Source organism: Oncorhynchus keta, chromosome 11 (genome assembly GCF_023373465.1).
Source record: "Oncorhynchus keta strain PuntledgeMale-10-30-2019 chromosome 11, Oket_V2, whole genome shotgun sequence".
NCBI classification, from domain to species: domain Eukaryota; kingdom Metazoa; phylum Chordata; class Actinopteri; order Salmoniformes; family Salmonidae; genus Oncorhynchus; species Oncorhynchus keta.
In genome coordinates this window covers 44,583,060-44,596,626 of record NC_068431.1, presented here as the reverse complement: position 1 = coordinate 44,596,626, position 13,567 = coordinate 44,583,060, and the positions used below count along the sequence as shown (strand labels likewise).

General features: G+C 41.8%; 2 protein-coding genes and 1 non-coding gene across 7 annotated transcripts in view; all 3 read right to left on the bottom strand.

Annotated features, from left to right (window-relative positions):
• Positions 1-655: 655 nt before the first annotated feature.
• LOC118390306 (nucleophosmin-like) lies at positions 656-5,371 on the bottom strand. The gene is made up of 11 exons (XM_035780748.2): positions 5,201-5,371; positions 3,680-3,759; positions 3,440-3,559; positions 3,231-3,324; positions 2,919-3,025; positions 2,596-2,639; positions 2,462-2,513; positions 2,294-2,374; positions 1,958-2,089; positions 1,710-1,784; positions 656-1,450 (listed from the first exon to the last, which is right to left on the bottom strand). Exons 1-11 carry the CDS (start codon positions 5,247-5,249, stop codon positions 1,400-1,402), a joined length of 885 nt encoding a protein of 294 aa, XP_035636641.1. The 5' UTR covers positions 5,250-5,371; the 3' UTR covers positions 656-1,399.
• Positions 1,530-1,600, bottom strand: LOC118390808 (small nucleolar RNA SNORD61). The gene has a single exon (XR_004827009.1). It is a non-coding gene; the product is annotated as a small nucleolar RNA SNORD61 (small nucleolar RNA).
• Positions 5,372-11,533: 6,162 nt separating the features above from the next.
• The window catches only part of LOC118390304 (Kv channel-interacting protein 1-like), a 37,043-nt gene continuing 35,009 nt past the window's right edge, over positions 11,534-13,567 (bottom strand). For all 5 annotated transcript variants that reach the window (XM_035780745.2, XM_035780744.2, XM_035780746.2 and 2 more), the window contains one exon: positions 11,534-13,471. In XM_035780745.2, coding sequence (XP_035636638.1) covers positions 13,424-13,471 — 48 coding nt within the window. In that variant the 3' untranslated portion in view covers positions 11,534-13,423. The remainder of the gene's footprint in view (positions 13,472-13,567) is intronic.

Genomic DNA, 13,567 nt, shown 5'->3' with positions numbered 1-13,567 from the left:
CCTCCCTTGTAGCACACAAGCTTCCATTACCTGTCTGTAGGGGGGAGGGGGTAATGGCTGATTAAAGATTAAATAGTCAACCCACAAAATTTTAGAGTAACTTTTAAGTGAACCTCGAGATGAGAAATCATGTATACAGCGAGATGGCAAGGTATGGTCACTGGCCTTTCCATGACACCTGGTAGGAGCGATATGACAGAGCGCAGCCCGAGATGCAAATGTAAAGATTGCATTTCTGTGAATCAAAGCAAACTTCAATTGTCACATGCACCGAATACAAGAGTAGACCTTACCGTGAAATGCTTACTTACAAGCCCTTTAACAGTGCAGTTCACATTGCAGCTGTAGTTCTCTCTGCATCGAGTTATCAACAATGGACAGGTCATGGAGCGTGCAGGTCTGCACAAGGAAGGAGTAACAGCGCTGTCTCAAGCAGATGTCTACCAGACATCTAGGTTTATTTCATGTTCGCGCCTGTTTATCAGAGTAGACCAAAAGTAGATCCACAAAATACCTTCATAATTTCATGTAACAATGTAGTTCATACTTCGGGGTCTATTATGTGATAAAATGTCCTGCAGAGGCTCATGTAAAGGATTTCATTAAAGGCTTCACACTGAAATTCTACCATCAATAATAAAGCTTAGAGACAATCTTCTCCAGAACTTTTAATTGTGGATCAGAATATTTCTGTGGATGGAGAACTGATCATATACTTCATGTATAACAATTAAAACAGATGAAATGCAGGTCTAATAAAAACAGGAATATTTTTACTTTCAAAATGACATTCATGTCACCAGGGAACTAGCTGCTTCACTCTACCCTTACTGCAAAAAAATATAAACGTGAGAATTTCTTAAAACCGTTCAATACAATGCTTGGCAAAAGTTAATGTCTCAGACCTTAGAGCCTACCTACCACCTGGAAGGGAAAGAAAAGCTTCAACAGCTTATGGATGACAACACTTGCCATTTCACTTTACCCATCATTTAAATAATTCAAAATTAAACAAACATGAACAGATATCTTCCAAAATGCCAGAGGGACAGTTCTGACAAACTTCAGAATGCTACGTACAACACAGTAGCAAGGATTTAATTTACACATTTACAAAATGCAAAGTTGAAAATGGCTTTCCCCAGGTCCGTCCACATGAAAGCTGGAATAGTACCACCCCTCCCGTCCTCTTGGAGAGGGTGATGCTGGTAGGGCCAGGGGCGATGGGGCTCAGTGCCATTAGCTCCACTCTAGCAGGGCATTGGACATGAAATGCTGCAGCAGTGTAGAATAACAGAGCATTGATTCAGACATGGGAAGGGCCAAGAGGGCAGAGTAGGCAGGCGAGGGAATTGATGATGGCTGAAGTAATCAAACTAAAAATAGTTTCAAACAAAAGTTATTTGCCGTCTTCAACAGTTTGTCTCCACTGCCACAGTTCCTCTACGGTCTGAAAAAGATCGGGGGGAAATATTTACTAAAGCATAATCATAACTGTGCAACTGTTAGAAAACATATGTCATTGATGAGAGCTCAGCACTTCTTAGAGGTATTGGTGTTTTTCCTCATTGCTGATCAAAACCAAAATAGTCTTCATTGCTCTTGTGTTTCGATTCCCTGACAGCACTACGGTCATTCATTTCCCAAACATTCCATTTAACCTGTGTTCTTGACAAACACCATGATGTCCCGGAGCAGCATTAACATACCTTGCTTTCTGTGACTTTGAAGCTGTTCCTCACAAAGCTCTCAAACTTGGACTGGAGTTTAGGCAACTTCCCTCCCTGAAATAGCAAGACTTGACATTAGTCTATATATTCAGAAGTGTCCCTAGTCTTTCGATGAACAGTTCTTTAACATATATCAGATAAAAATCAGCCAATCACTGTAAGAAGGCCTGTGTATTCCCAGATTATATCATACGCATCAAGTTTCTCATAATCCAACAGACACCAACCTTCTCCACAGTCGCCATCATCTTGACCTTGAGCTCAGAGACATGGAGACTTTGTTTGGGGGTCTTGGCAGTTGCTTTGGGGGTCTGTCCATTTTTAGGAGTCTGTCCACCCTTGCTGCCGGGGGTCTTTGCCTGTGAAAACCATACAAATTGTTAGACAAGACACGTAACATACATCACTACAATAATGCTCTCAGAAACACAAGTGGCCATCTTCAGTCTCAGTCTTTTGGTAAGCAGTGTTGAAAATGCATCAGTAGAGCATCAGCTCAACAAATATCATCTTCGACGAGATGCCAAGTTATAGTAGGGCAAAAGATGTGTAAGAGGACTAACCTGTTTTCCGGCTGGTGTGTTGGCTTTAGAGCCCTTACCACCGTGGGCAGGAGTCTGAGGTTTGGACGGAGTCTTCTTAGCCTGATAAAAACAGCAAGGTTTCTTGTGACATTTTCTATGCTTTCTCAAGGGCAGAATAAGTATAGGCTTAAATAAAATTGCACTCACCTTAACAGGAGATTCTTCAGCCTCACTCTCTTCATCCTCGTCATCCTCATCCCTAAAGAGGAGTCACATGTTACAACTCGGAACTCTTTATAAAACCTCAGCGAGGAGCAGGTGCTTTAGTCAAACAGACTTACTCTTCATCGTCATCCTCGTCACCAACATCCATCTTCATCTTTTTCTGTGAAGGGGAGAAAGGGAAGGACATGGTTAGGGGCATGGAGGTGAGGATGTGTGTAGCAAGAGCAAAGACTGGGAACAATCTAAAAAATGGGAGTGGCCGACTTTAGTCTCAGTCTTTTGGTAAGCAGTGTTGAAAATGCTTCAGTGGATCATCAGCTCAACAAATATCATCTTTGACTACAGAGGCCAACGCAACAGTAACGCAGCAGACATGTACACTGTGTCAAGTGATTATCCAGACAGTGTGTTGGCTTGAAGGCCAGTAGTCAGGACTAACCTGAGATTTAAGAGCCGGTGCTGATGCAGGCCTTTTTTTGGACGTTTGCACCTCTTCTTCCTCTTCATCATCTTCATCCTCGTCAAAAGACTGATCTCCCCCCATCACTGGTAGAATGATTTTGGTTAACTTTGAGTAGACAAGGTACATTCTTCATACAAGGGAATGGTCATCTTCAGTCTCAGTCTTTTGGTAAGCAGCGTTGAAAATGCATCAGTAAATCAGCACAACAAATATCATCTTAGACAACAGATGCCATTGCATCACTATAGAAACCATGGGAACACTGTCCTATAACAAAGTCATACTCACTGACAAGATGCTGGCCACTGATGTGGATTGGCCCGGATCCAGCCTTGAGACGGAAAACTGCTGGTGGTGTGATTGCGAACCCACCAAGACACACCTGCAAGACAATTAACTTGTTACTTAACATGAACCCTACACAGGCCATACACCCACAATCCCTCACTCAGGTATGGCACAGAAGTATTGATGATACTCTAAGTCTGACTACTCACACTTGGCAGGGTGGAAGGTTTGAGTGAAGCCAGCACAGCCTTAACCTTCTGACCCTCTGTGTCCTGTCCTTCCACCTCCACGATGTGCAGCTCATCCTTGGTGCTGAGGTCCACACACAGCTAAGAGCAATCAACAAGAGACACCAAGTTTAGAAATTGTTTCTCATTCCTATGAGGAAAAACAGATACCTGGAAAGTAATTTATATTTTTTTCTGCAGAAAGACAGCTGTAACACTTACCATCCTTAAGTCTAGCTGGTGCTCAAAGTCATCCTCTTCAGGGTTGAAGACTACATCCTTCCCAGATTTCAACTCGCACCCTGTTGAGAAAAATAGTAAATTACAAAAGGGGAAATTGCCTAAGAGAAAATTATGCATTGCTATCAGTAAAGGGGTCCAACGTTGGGGTGTGCAACGTGTGGTTTCAGGCCTTTTTTGAGACAGTTAAATAGCGACACAAAAAGACTCAATAGAACACTATATATATATATATATTTTTTTTTTTAATAAAATCTGTTTGATTTCTTATTTGGCTGGAGAAAAAGCCTGCACCCAAACTGGTCCTGAGGGAATAAGGTCGTCTGGACATCTCCTTAAAAGGTAGACTGAGGTGAGGCAAACGTGGGCCACCAACCCACGTGGTTGAATGCCCACGTGCACCCTCACCATGTCAATGAAACTAGCCAACCAGGTAGGTAGACAGGCCATTAAGCAACCATTTTTTAAGCAACAACTACACAATTGACAAAGACATGCCACGCTAACTTACAAAAAACGTGTCCAATCATTTACATTTAAGTCATTTAGCAGACGCTCTTATCCAGAGCGACTTACAAATTGGATCAATTTCAATCTGGAACGGTTTACCCCCAAAATTTATTTTACATTTATTTAACTAGGCAAGTCAGTTAAGAACAAATTCTTATTTTCAATGACGTCCTAGGAAGTGGGTTAACTTAACTGCCTGTTCAGGGGCAGAACGACAGATTTGTACCTTGTCAGCTCCGGGGTTTGAACCTTCTGGTTACGAGTCCAACGCTCTAACCACTAGGCTACCCTGCCGCCCCTGACAAAGCATGCCATGATCAATGCACTTCATATATACTACCTCCATTTAGTGGAATAATTATAGATAAACAACTTTAGCCAACACTAGAACTTTGGACAATGTTCACAAAGTCGTGTTACGCTGCATGGACATTATCGAGAGGGCCTTGTGCGCCATCTTTAACCTAAAGCACGTGTTGAGAAATTTGATAAGCATGGAGGGGTACCCAGTGAGAAGCTAATGTCCATCACAAATAAATCTGGCCCAGTTAACTCAACACATACAAATCAACTGGGACACCAAGACCTTCAAAATATAACGCAACAAATGTGGTTTCAAGATGCTTGATGGCTAGCCAACCAAAATTAGCTCACATGTGCTAACTATCGGCTAGCTGGCTAGCGTTAGCTAAGTTGATATCTCGTGGATAAACTACAGTTGACAACTGGGTAAGCAAGTTCCATTACCAAATAGTGTAATGCAATGGTATTTAGGCCATACGTTAATGAAACTCCGACATGTCCCCCATTAGAGCTACAACTAACGTTAGTGGTAAAGTTATCTAATTGTGCTAATATTAGCTTGCTGTACCTCGTGTTGCTTGTGTCTGATGAACAGCGTTTTTTCTCGATACAGTAGTTAGCTTACTGATATGTTCATTTAAATAAAAGTGATTCCGAAAAACTATTGACAGTTCAAATAGAGTATCTCACCATAGAGAAAGGTTTGTGGTCCCATTTGTTCCTCGTCCAGACCATTCATTTTCTTTGCTGAGACAGGGCACTTCGAAGATAATGGAAAAACTGACGAGCCCCCTCACTACGCAGACACACTACCCGGGCTCAATCGCCACGCCTTCTTTCTTCTTCTTCTATTGTATTTATGGCATTCCGCAAACACACAGAGGTGCATGCTGCCACCTACTATGTAGGGTGAAAAACTGGGGAACTTCAACACAAAAAAATAAACACGGGGAAATTAGGGATAAATCAAATCGTATTGCGTGTAAGTGCTAGAGGTGTCACTACAGACCCTGGTTCGATTCCAGACTATCACAACTGGCCGGGATTTGGAGGCGTTGTCCAGGTTAGAGTTTGGCAGTCATTGTAAATAAGAATTTGTTCTTAACTGACTTGCCTAGTTAAATAAAACTATTCACTATAAGTCAACTAAATCCATGCTCTGTAAATATATTCAACACAGCTCATGAATAAAACTACAATTTGAACTAATGCAGAACAATGTGAGCAAATGGCTTGCTTCTGAAGCTAAGCAGGTTTGGTCCTGGTTGGTCCCTGGATGGGAGACCAAATGCTCCTGGAAGTGTTGTTGGAGGGCCAGTAGGAGGCACCCTTTCCTCTGGTCTTAAAACATATCCCAATGCCCCAGGGCTATGATTGGGGACATTGCCCTGTGTAGGGTGCAGACTTTTGGATGGGATGTTAAACAGGTGTTCTGACTCTCTGTGGTCACGAAAGATACCACTGCATTAATTGTAAGAGTAGGGGTGTCAACCCCAGTGTCCTAGCTAAATTCCCAATCTGGCCCCATACCATCATGGTCACCTAATCATCCCCAGTTTACAATTGGCTCATTCATCCCCCCTCCTCTCCCCTGTAACTATTCCCCAGCTTGTTGCTGTAAATGAGAATGTCTTCTCAGTCAACGTACCTGGTAAAATAATGGTTAACTAAATAAAAACAATTCTGTGCTTACAGAATAAAACAATTCTCCAGTCCATTCATTGGGATATACTTTGTCACGTGATGCACAGCTGGAGCTAATTGGCCAAATAATTAGTCTAACTCTTTCCACCTGTGAACACCTACGACAAACTACACCCTGAAATGAATTCACTTTTGAATTCACTCATGGCCTCTAGTGTTTCTTAATGAACCAAATCTAAAACAAGGGCAAATCCGGAAGCTCAGCCGCCCTTTAAGATTCGGCATAATTTAAGGCAGACACAGGTCGCTCAAGTAGTAAAACAATAGTGTGGTCCAGAAAAAACCCTAGAGTACAATACAGCAATCTGCTCAAGGGTCTTTGCTTTGCAAGAGAACCTCTTTCATTTAACCAGGTAAGCTAGTTGAGAACAAGATCTCATTTGCAACTGCGACCATGCCAAGAAAAAGCATAGCAATTCGACACATACAACAACAGAGTTAAACATGGAATAAACAAAACATTGTCAATAATACAGTAGAACAAAAGAAAACAAAAATTATATATACAGTGAGGGCAAATGAGGTAAGATAAGAGAGTTAAGGCAATGTGATACAGTAACAACTGTATGTGCTCTCCTCTCAACTGTGATAACCCTTCCTGGTCACCTGTGCTACCTATATACACACATGAGACCAGTGACCCCAACATATGTTGTGATAACCCTTTCCTCTAGTGTGCAAAACAGGTAAAAATAACCTTTGAAAGAAAGTATTACAACTCATAAACAGGCCAAAATGGCCCCTACACACCAGCCCTTAATTGTTCTCTAACTTAGGAAGAAACAATTATACAAATGCAACAAAAAAAAAGTAGCCAACAATGTATGTGTCTTCATGGAGGGATGGGATGATCTTCAGGGCCAGAGGTTGCTAGCACTTAGCCCCAGCTCAGCTCATAACAAGGTAAGCTTGGTTGTAGGTTAACAGGGGGTGTGCATGCAATCAATAATGGCACACGAGCTATAGTATTTTGTTTTGTGTGTAATAATAGCTATAGTCTTTGTTCTCTGAAATAGCAGTCAATTTAACAATGATGGGTTGTCCAGCTATTTTAGACATAAGGAAGCAATTTGTGAGTGTGTTTACTTGACTGCAGTGCTGCTAAAGGCTTTGTTCTTAATAACTGACTTGCCTAGTTAAATAAAACAAATCTTTTAAAAAGGCACTTGAAGGCTGAGTGTGGCATTCCAGTTGTTGTTGGTTAGCTAGCTACTTCACCCCAAGTTGACAGTAGTGAGTTGTAGCGACAATAAAACGGTAAACCATTTCTCAGAAGTCAGAACACTCGAGAGACAAAGCACAGTCCCAAAGCATTGGGAGCGGCTAACAAGCTGTTGTATATGGTTTGAAAACCAGGCATTGCTTACAAGCAAGCCTAAATGGAACAGAAAATAGCTAGCTGAATTTCTAGCGCTTTTAATCAGATAACAGTACAATTTCTTTCCTCCACACCAGTCGGGAAAGAGTGCTTCGTCCTGCAAAACAAATCACATATTGAAAAATAGGATTTGAACATGTATCATTAGCTGGCTAGGCAGATCACCACTTCGGGATTTTAAAACTGAGCAGTTCTACATTAACAATGAACTAATTTGTTTTTCTTTGGTTGTTTGTCTAAACAGTTGACGGGATCACCTGCTATCTTTCGGGAGTGTCCAACGTTTGCCAGTTAGTTAGCTTGGCTAGTGGGTTGCCTAAACATCAAACTGTTACCATGTTACTTTATGATATCAGTCTGAAAGAAGTCGCTGTAAAAAAATATGCAATATTCTCTAAAATTCAGAATGTTTCATAGAATTGTATGAGGTTACTTCACCAGTTGTACATGATATTCGTCCTTTTTGGCGGTACTAGGTGGAGATAAGGTATCCACAAGTTCTGTCGCTTGTATTTTCAATCTCTTGACATTGCACGCGATGGACAATATGTAAACAATAGCCGAACGTAAGACGTTGACCGAAGCACGTTTTCCTCAATCAGCTGGAAGTGTTTGCCGTTCGGGCTGAGGTTCTGTTAGGCTCGGCCATATTGTGGAAGTGTTTTCCATTCGGGCTGTGGTTCTGTTAGGCTCGGCCATATTGTGGAAGTGTTTTCCATTCGGGCTGAGGTTCTGTTAGGCTCGGCCATATTGTGGAAGTGTTTTCCATTCGGGCTGTGGTTCTGTTAGGCTCGGCCATATTGTGGAAGTGTTTTCCATTCGGGCTGTGGTTCTGTTAGGCTCGGCCATATTGTGGAAGTGTTTTCCATTCGGGCTGTGGTTCTGTTAGGCTCGGCCATATTGTGGAAGTGTTTTCCATTCGGGCTGTGGTTCTCTTAGGCTCGGCCATATTGTGGAAGTGTTTGCCGTTCGGGCTGAGGTTCTGTTAGGCTCGGCCATATTGTGGAAGTGTTTGCCGTTCGGGCTGAGGTTCTGTTAGGCTCGGCCATATTGTGGAAGTGTTTGCCGTTCGGGCTGAGGTTCTGTTAGGCTCGGCCATATTGTGGAAGTGTTAGTCACATTCGATAAAAAAAGTACAAACCAATATACTGAACAGGCAGGTTAAACTTCTTGATGCACCCATCCCGTTAGCGGGATCATTTTCGTCAACCACCGCTGAGTTGCAGAGCTCCAAATTCAAATTAAATCACAAAAAATATTAAATATTCATGAAATCACAAGTGCAATATAGCAAAACACAGCTTAGCTTTTTGTTAATCCACCTGGCGTGTCAGATTTCAATTAAGCTTTTCGGCAAAAGCATACCAAGTGTTAATGTAAGCACATCTCTCTCAGTAGATAAAATATTACAAACAGCTAGCAGCCAAGTAGATTGGTCACGAAAGTCAGAAAAGCAAAAATTAAATCGCTTACCTTTGATCTTCGGATGTTTGCACTCACCAGACTCCTAGTTACACAATAAATGTTCCTTTTGTTCCATAAAGATTATTTTTATATCCAAAATACCTCCATTTGGTTGGCGCATTATGTTCAGAAATCAACAGGCTCGAGCGTTCACGACATCGCAGACGAAAATTCCAAATAGTATCCGTAATGTTCGTAGAAACATGTCAAACGTTTTTTTATCATCAATCCTTACGTTGTTTTTACAATATATTATCGATAATATATCAACCGGGAATGTAGCTTCTTCAGAGAGAGAGAAAATCAAAATCAAATGTATTTATATAGCCCTTCGTACATCAGCTGATATCTCGAAGTGCTGTACATAAACCCAGCCTAAAACCCCAAACAGCAAGCAATGCCGGTGTAGAAGCACGGTGACTAGGAAAAACTCCCTAGAAAGGCCAAAACCTAGGAAGAAACCTAGAGAGGAACCAGGCTATGAGAGGTGGCCAGTCCTCTTCTGTCTGTGCCGGGTGGAGATTATAACAGAACACGGCCAAGATGTTCAAATGTTCATAAATTACCAGCATGGTCAAATAATAATAATAACAGGCAGAACAGTTGAAACTGGAGCAGCAGCACGACCAGGTGGACTGGGGACAGCAAGGAGTCATCATGCCAGGTAGTCCTGAGGCATGGTCCTCGGGCTCAGGTCCTCCGAGAGAGAGAAAGAGAGAATTAGAGAGAGCATACTTAAATTCACACAGGACACGGGATAAGACAGGAGAAGTACTCCAGATATAGCAAACTGACCCTAGCCCCCCGACACATAAACTACTGCAGCATAAATACTGGAGGCTGAGACAGGAGGGGTCAGGAGACACTGTGGCCCCATCCGATTATACCCCCGGACAGGGCCAAACAGGAAGGATATAACCCCACCCACTTTGCCAAAGCACAGCCCCCACACCACTAGAGGGATATCTTCTACCACCAACTTACCATCCTGAGACAAGGCCGAGTATAGCCCACAAAGATCTCCGCCACGGCACAACCCAAGGATGCTCCAAGCTGTTGCGCATACAAAACGCTGCTGGCACCCAGCCATACAATGACGCGATGTGATCGTTCTCGCTCATTTTTCAAAATAAAAGCCTGAAACTATGTCTAAAGACGGTGGTTTGATTTTCCTCAGGTTTGCGCCTGCAATATCAGTTCTGTTATACTCACAGACAATATTTTGACAGTTTTGGAAACTTTAGAGTTTTCTATCCTAATCGGACAATTATATGCATATTCTAGATTCTGAACCTGAGAAATAGGCCGTTTATTTTGGGTACGTTTTTCATCCAAACATCAAAATACTGCCCCCTACACTCAAGAGGTTTAATAACCCTACTCTGTGGATATTTAGTCAAAAATTTTACGCAGCATTCTGGCTTTCAAGGAACATTTACACCACAAATGTCTCAGCCTGTATATACCAATTCATGATGTATTACAACCTGATGAATCAGACTAGGCTAGTGGGCTCATGTCGAAAGCACACACTCTGTGTTGCATGCCCCAATGATAGAATTTAACATTCATATGAAAGTAATTTATTGAACATTTTAACATCACTTTTTGAATAAATAAATGTTATACTCAAAATTCTTCTTCTTCTTCTTTGGTATCTTGGCTTTCTCACACTTTGTTTGTGCATGCCACCACCTAATGTGCTGGTAGTGTGTGGTCAATCACGTTACATTTTGTGATATACAAAAGGAAGGGGAAAAGTAAAAAAGTGCACCACCAATAATCATCCTTATACTCACATTTGATGAAGTTTATCTAGCGAGAAAGTGTTCTCCCAAGAAATTACTGAATGAGAATGACACAAAGATTATCTCAATGAATGGAGATAGCTGACTCTCATTTGAACACAGATTTGTAGATAGTAATACATCAACAGACGGAAAGTTTTTCAAACAATTATGTAAGCGTAAATTACAGCTCCACAAGTTTTGTTTGTGAGTTATGTTGAATATGCGCACGGATTGTGGTAGACACACTTACAGAATACAGAAACTATTCTAATAAATCTACTTCAGTATTTCTGATGAATAAGACGTTCTTGCAGGCTGCGGGGCATCCCATTGCCATTTCTTCCTAATTTCCACTCACTCCTTCAACTATCTGCACTGCCTCCACATTTCAAACCCCCTTAACCCCCACTGGGCACTTCCTGGAACTCAGAAAGGTTGTTCCAACCACATCTTCTTTCTAGAATGCGGGAAGATTTTTATTGGTCTAGTCCTTTCATCACAGCTTTTGATATACAATCATTATCTTAATGTTTTATTTGATTCAGAGATCCCCCTTTCTCTCCTCTCTCGCTCTCTACACACACACACACACACACACACACACACACACACACACACACACACACACACACACACACACACACACACACACACACACACACACACACACAGAGAGAGAACACAACATATTCTCTAAAACATTTTATTGATAGCATTTGCACTGTACAACATAACATGAAAGCTGAAACTCTCTCCAATCTAAATCTTTCCATCGGTCCCAGTCTGAGATAGAGTTTTGTATGAGGTGCACCTGTTGCTTACATTTTGTATTCATATTGTTTTGCCCTTTTGAAACCCGGAGCTAAACTAATTCAATATATTTACCATCTTACACACTGAGGGGGAACCGACAAAGTCGACACAAATGAGTAATTCCTTGAAGAAAAAAAATAATTGTTCGACATTAGAGTGGTGGCGTTGGTCTGTGATAATTTTGTATATTTTTTTATAGCTAACTACTGTGTCTCAGTGTCTTTCCATACCTTTGTTTTACTGACACATTCCCTCACTCCATAATAATACTTAGTTCACATTTCTGTTTTCCTCAATGGGTTTAGACACATATATACTGTAAATGCACACTTCAACAGATAAGTCACACCATTCACATTGCATTACGCAGATGGTCATTTCCCATCATTAGTTAGATTCAGCCAACATACAAGATTATGTATCATCATAGTCATAAACCAAGTCTATTGGGTGTATTTGTAAGCACACATTATAACAGGCATCTGTCAGGGACAGACAGACAACTACAGGAATAGACGGGAGAGCGACAGCAAAGCCAACACAGAGGTACGGAGGTCACCACGACAATAGTAAAACGGACACGACATCTGACACTTAAAACCAACAAATAATACATTCGGACAACCTCATATTTTACAGCATAAACACGTTAATAAACAAGTAGATAAGTAGATCATATTGGTACATAAATCATTCACTGGACGCATGAGTTAAATACAGAGGTCAAGAGGTTATTAAAGGTCCATGTCCCGGTCAAGCACACGGATGGTCGGGTGCATAGAGTAGAATCACGATTCTATTTCTATGGGAGGGATCCCTCTGGGTCAAGCATGCATCTATTTTGGCAAAAAGAACAAAGTCAAAAGAACCCAAAGTAGCCCAGTGTAGTTTCCGGAGGTAGGGTTTCCACATATTAAGCGGGGAGCAGCGTATAGGTTTGAGATTTCTCAGCTGTTTCACACTTCAGTCTGTGTTGTATGATCATCTGATTTACAAACCTTCATGTCACATAAAAAGGCAGGAAGCATTATCCAGATAATTCACCTGCATGCTCCCGGGCTCAGCAATATGACAATCAAGTCCAGGGGTCTCTCAGCAGCCAGGTCGTTCAAGATTGACGTGGAAATTTGACTTGAGGACGTTAGGAAATGCCTTCAAAACTGGCCGCTAGGGGCAACAGGGAGCGCTATTACCATCAAGTAGGCTTGGGTAAATCCCGTGACTCAGAAGGTTGCGTGTTTGATCACAGTCGTGGATATAGGTTTTTTCATTTTTAATTTGAACCCTATTCCAAACCTTAACCCTTACCTTAACCATTCAGAATGAGTGCCTAAACTTAACCCGTAACTTCTAAATTTGATGTTTGGAGAAATGGAACGATACAGAGCAGCATGAGCAACAAAAACACTTAGAAATTTGACGTTTTGAGAACGTGGATGAATGTCTAATTCTGCAGTGAGACTGTGAGAGCTTGTTGCTCTCATCTGGTCATTTGGGCGGTTCTGGCTTCATCTGATCCATAGAACAGCATGGAGCTAGGCAGAGACATTATTTGGCAAACACATGGACGCTGACAAGTTAGATGAGAGGATGAGAGAGATAGACATACATACACATTCATCCACTCTGACACACACACAGATAAACAAAACGCGTGCTCGGACGTACGCACAGGAGCGCACGGACTGAAGCACACACACGCAGAATTCTCTCTCGATTTGTTTTCAACACGCTCTCTCTCCTTCCTTCCGCCCGGCTCCCTTTTTACATCACATTTTCGAAGAGCTGCATGGATCTCATCATCATTTCATCCTGAGGGGAGAAGAGGAGAAAGACAGTAAAGACATAATGTTGCAAATCATTTGTTTTACCACAGGATGTCCCCATTTCACACTAAGCCAGACAGAG

Bases quoted from the DNA above. Each gene is read 5' to 3' on its own strand.
- LOC118390306 (XM_035780748.2), bottom strand. From the start codon at position 5,249: ATGAATGGTCTGGACGAGGAACAAATGGGACCACAAACCTTTCTCTAT. The intron at 3,560-3,679 runs GTAAGTGTTACA...GATTGCTCTTAG, and splicing joins ACCAGCTAGACTTAAGGATG to CTGTGTGTGGACCTCAGCAC. The intron at 2,090-2,293 runs GTTAGTCCTCTT...TGGTTTTCACAG, and splicing joins ACACACCAGCCGGAAAACAG to GCAAAGACCCCCGGCAGCAA.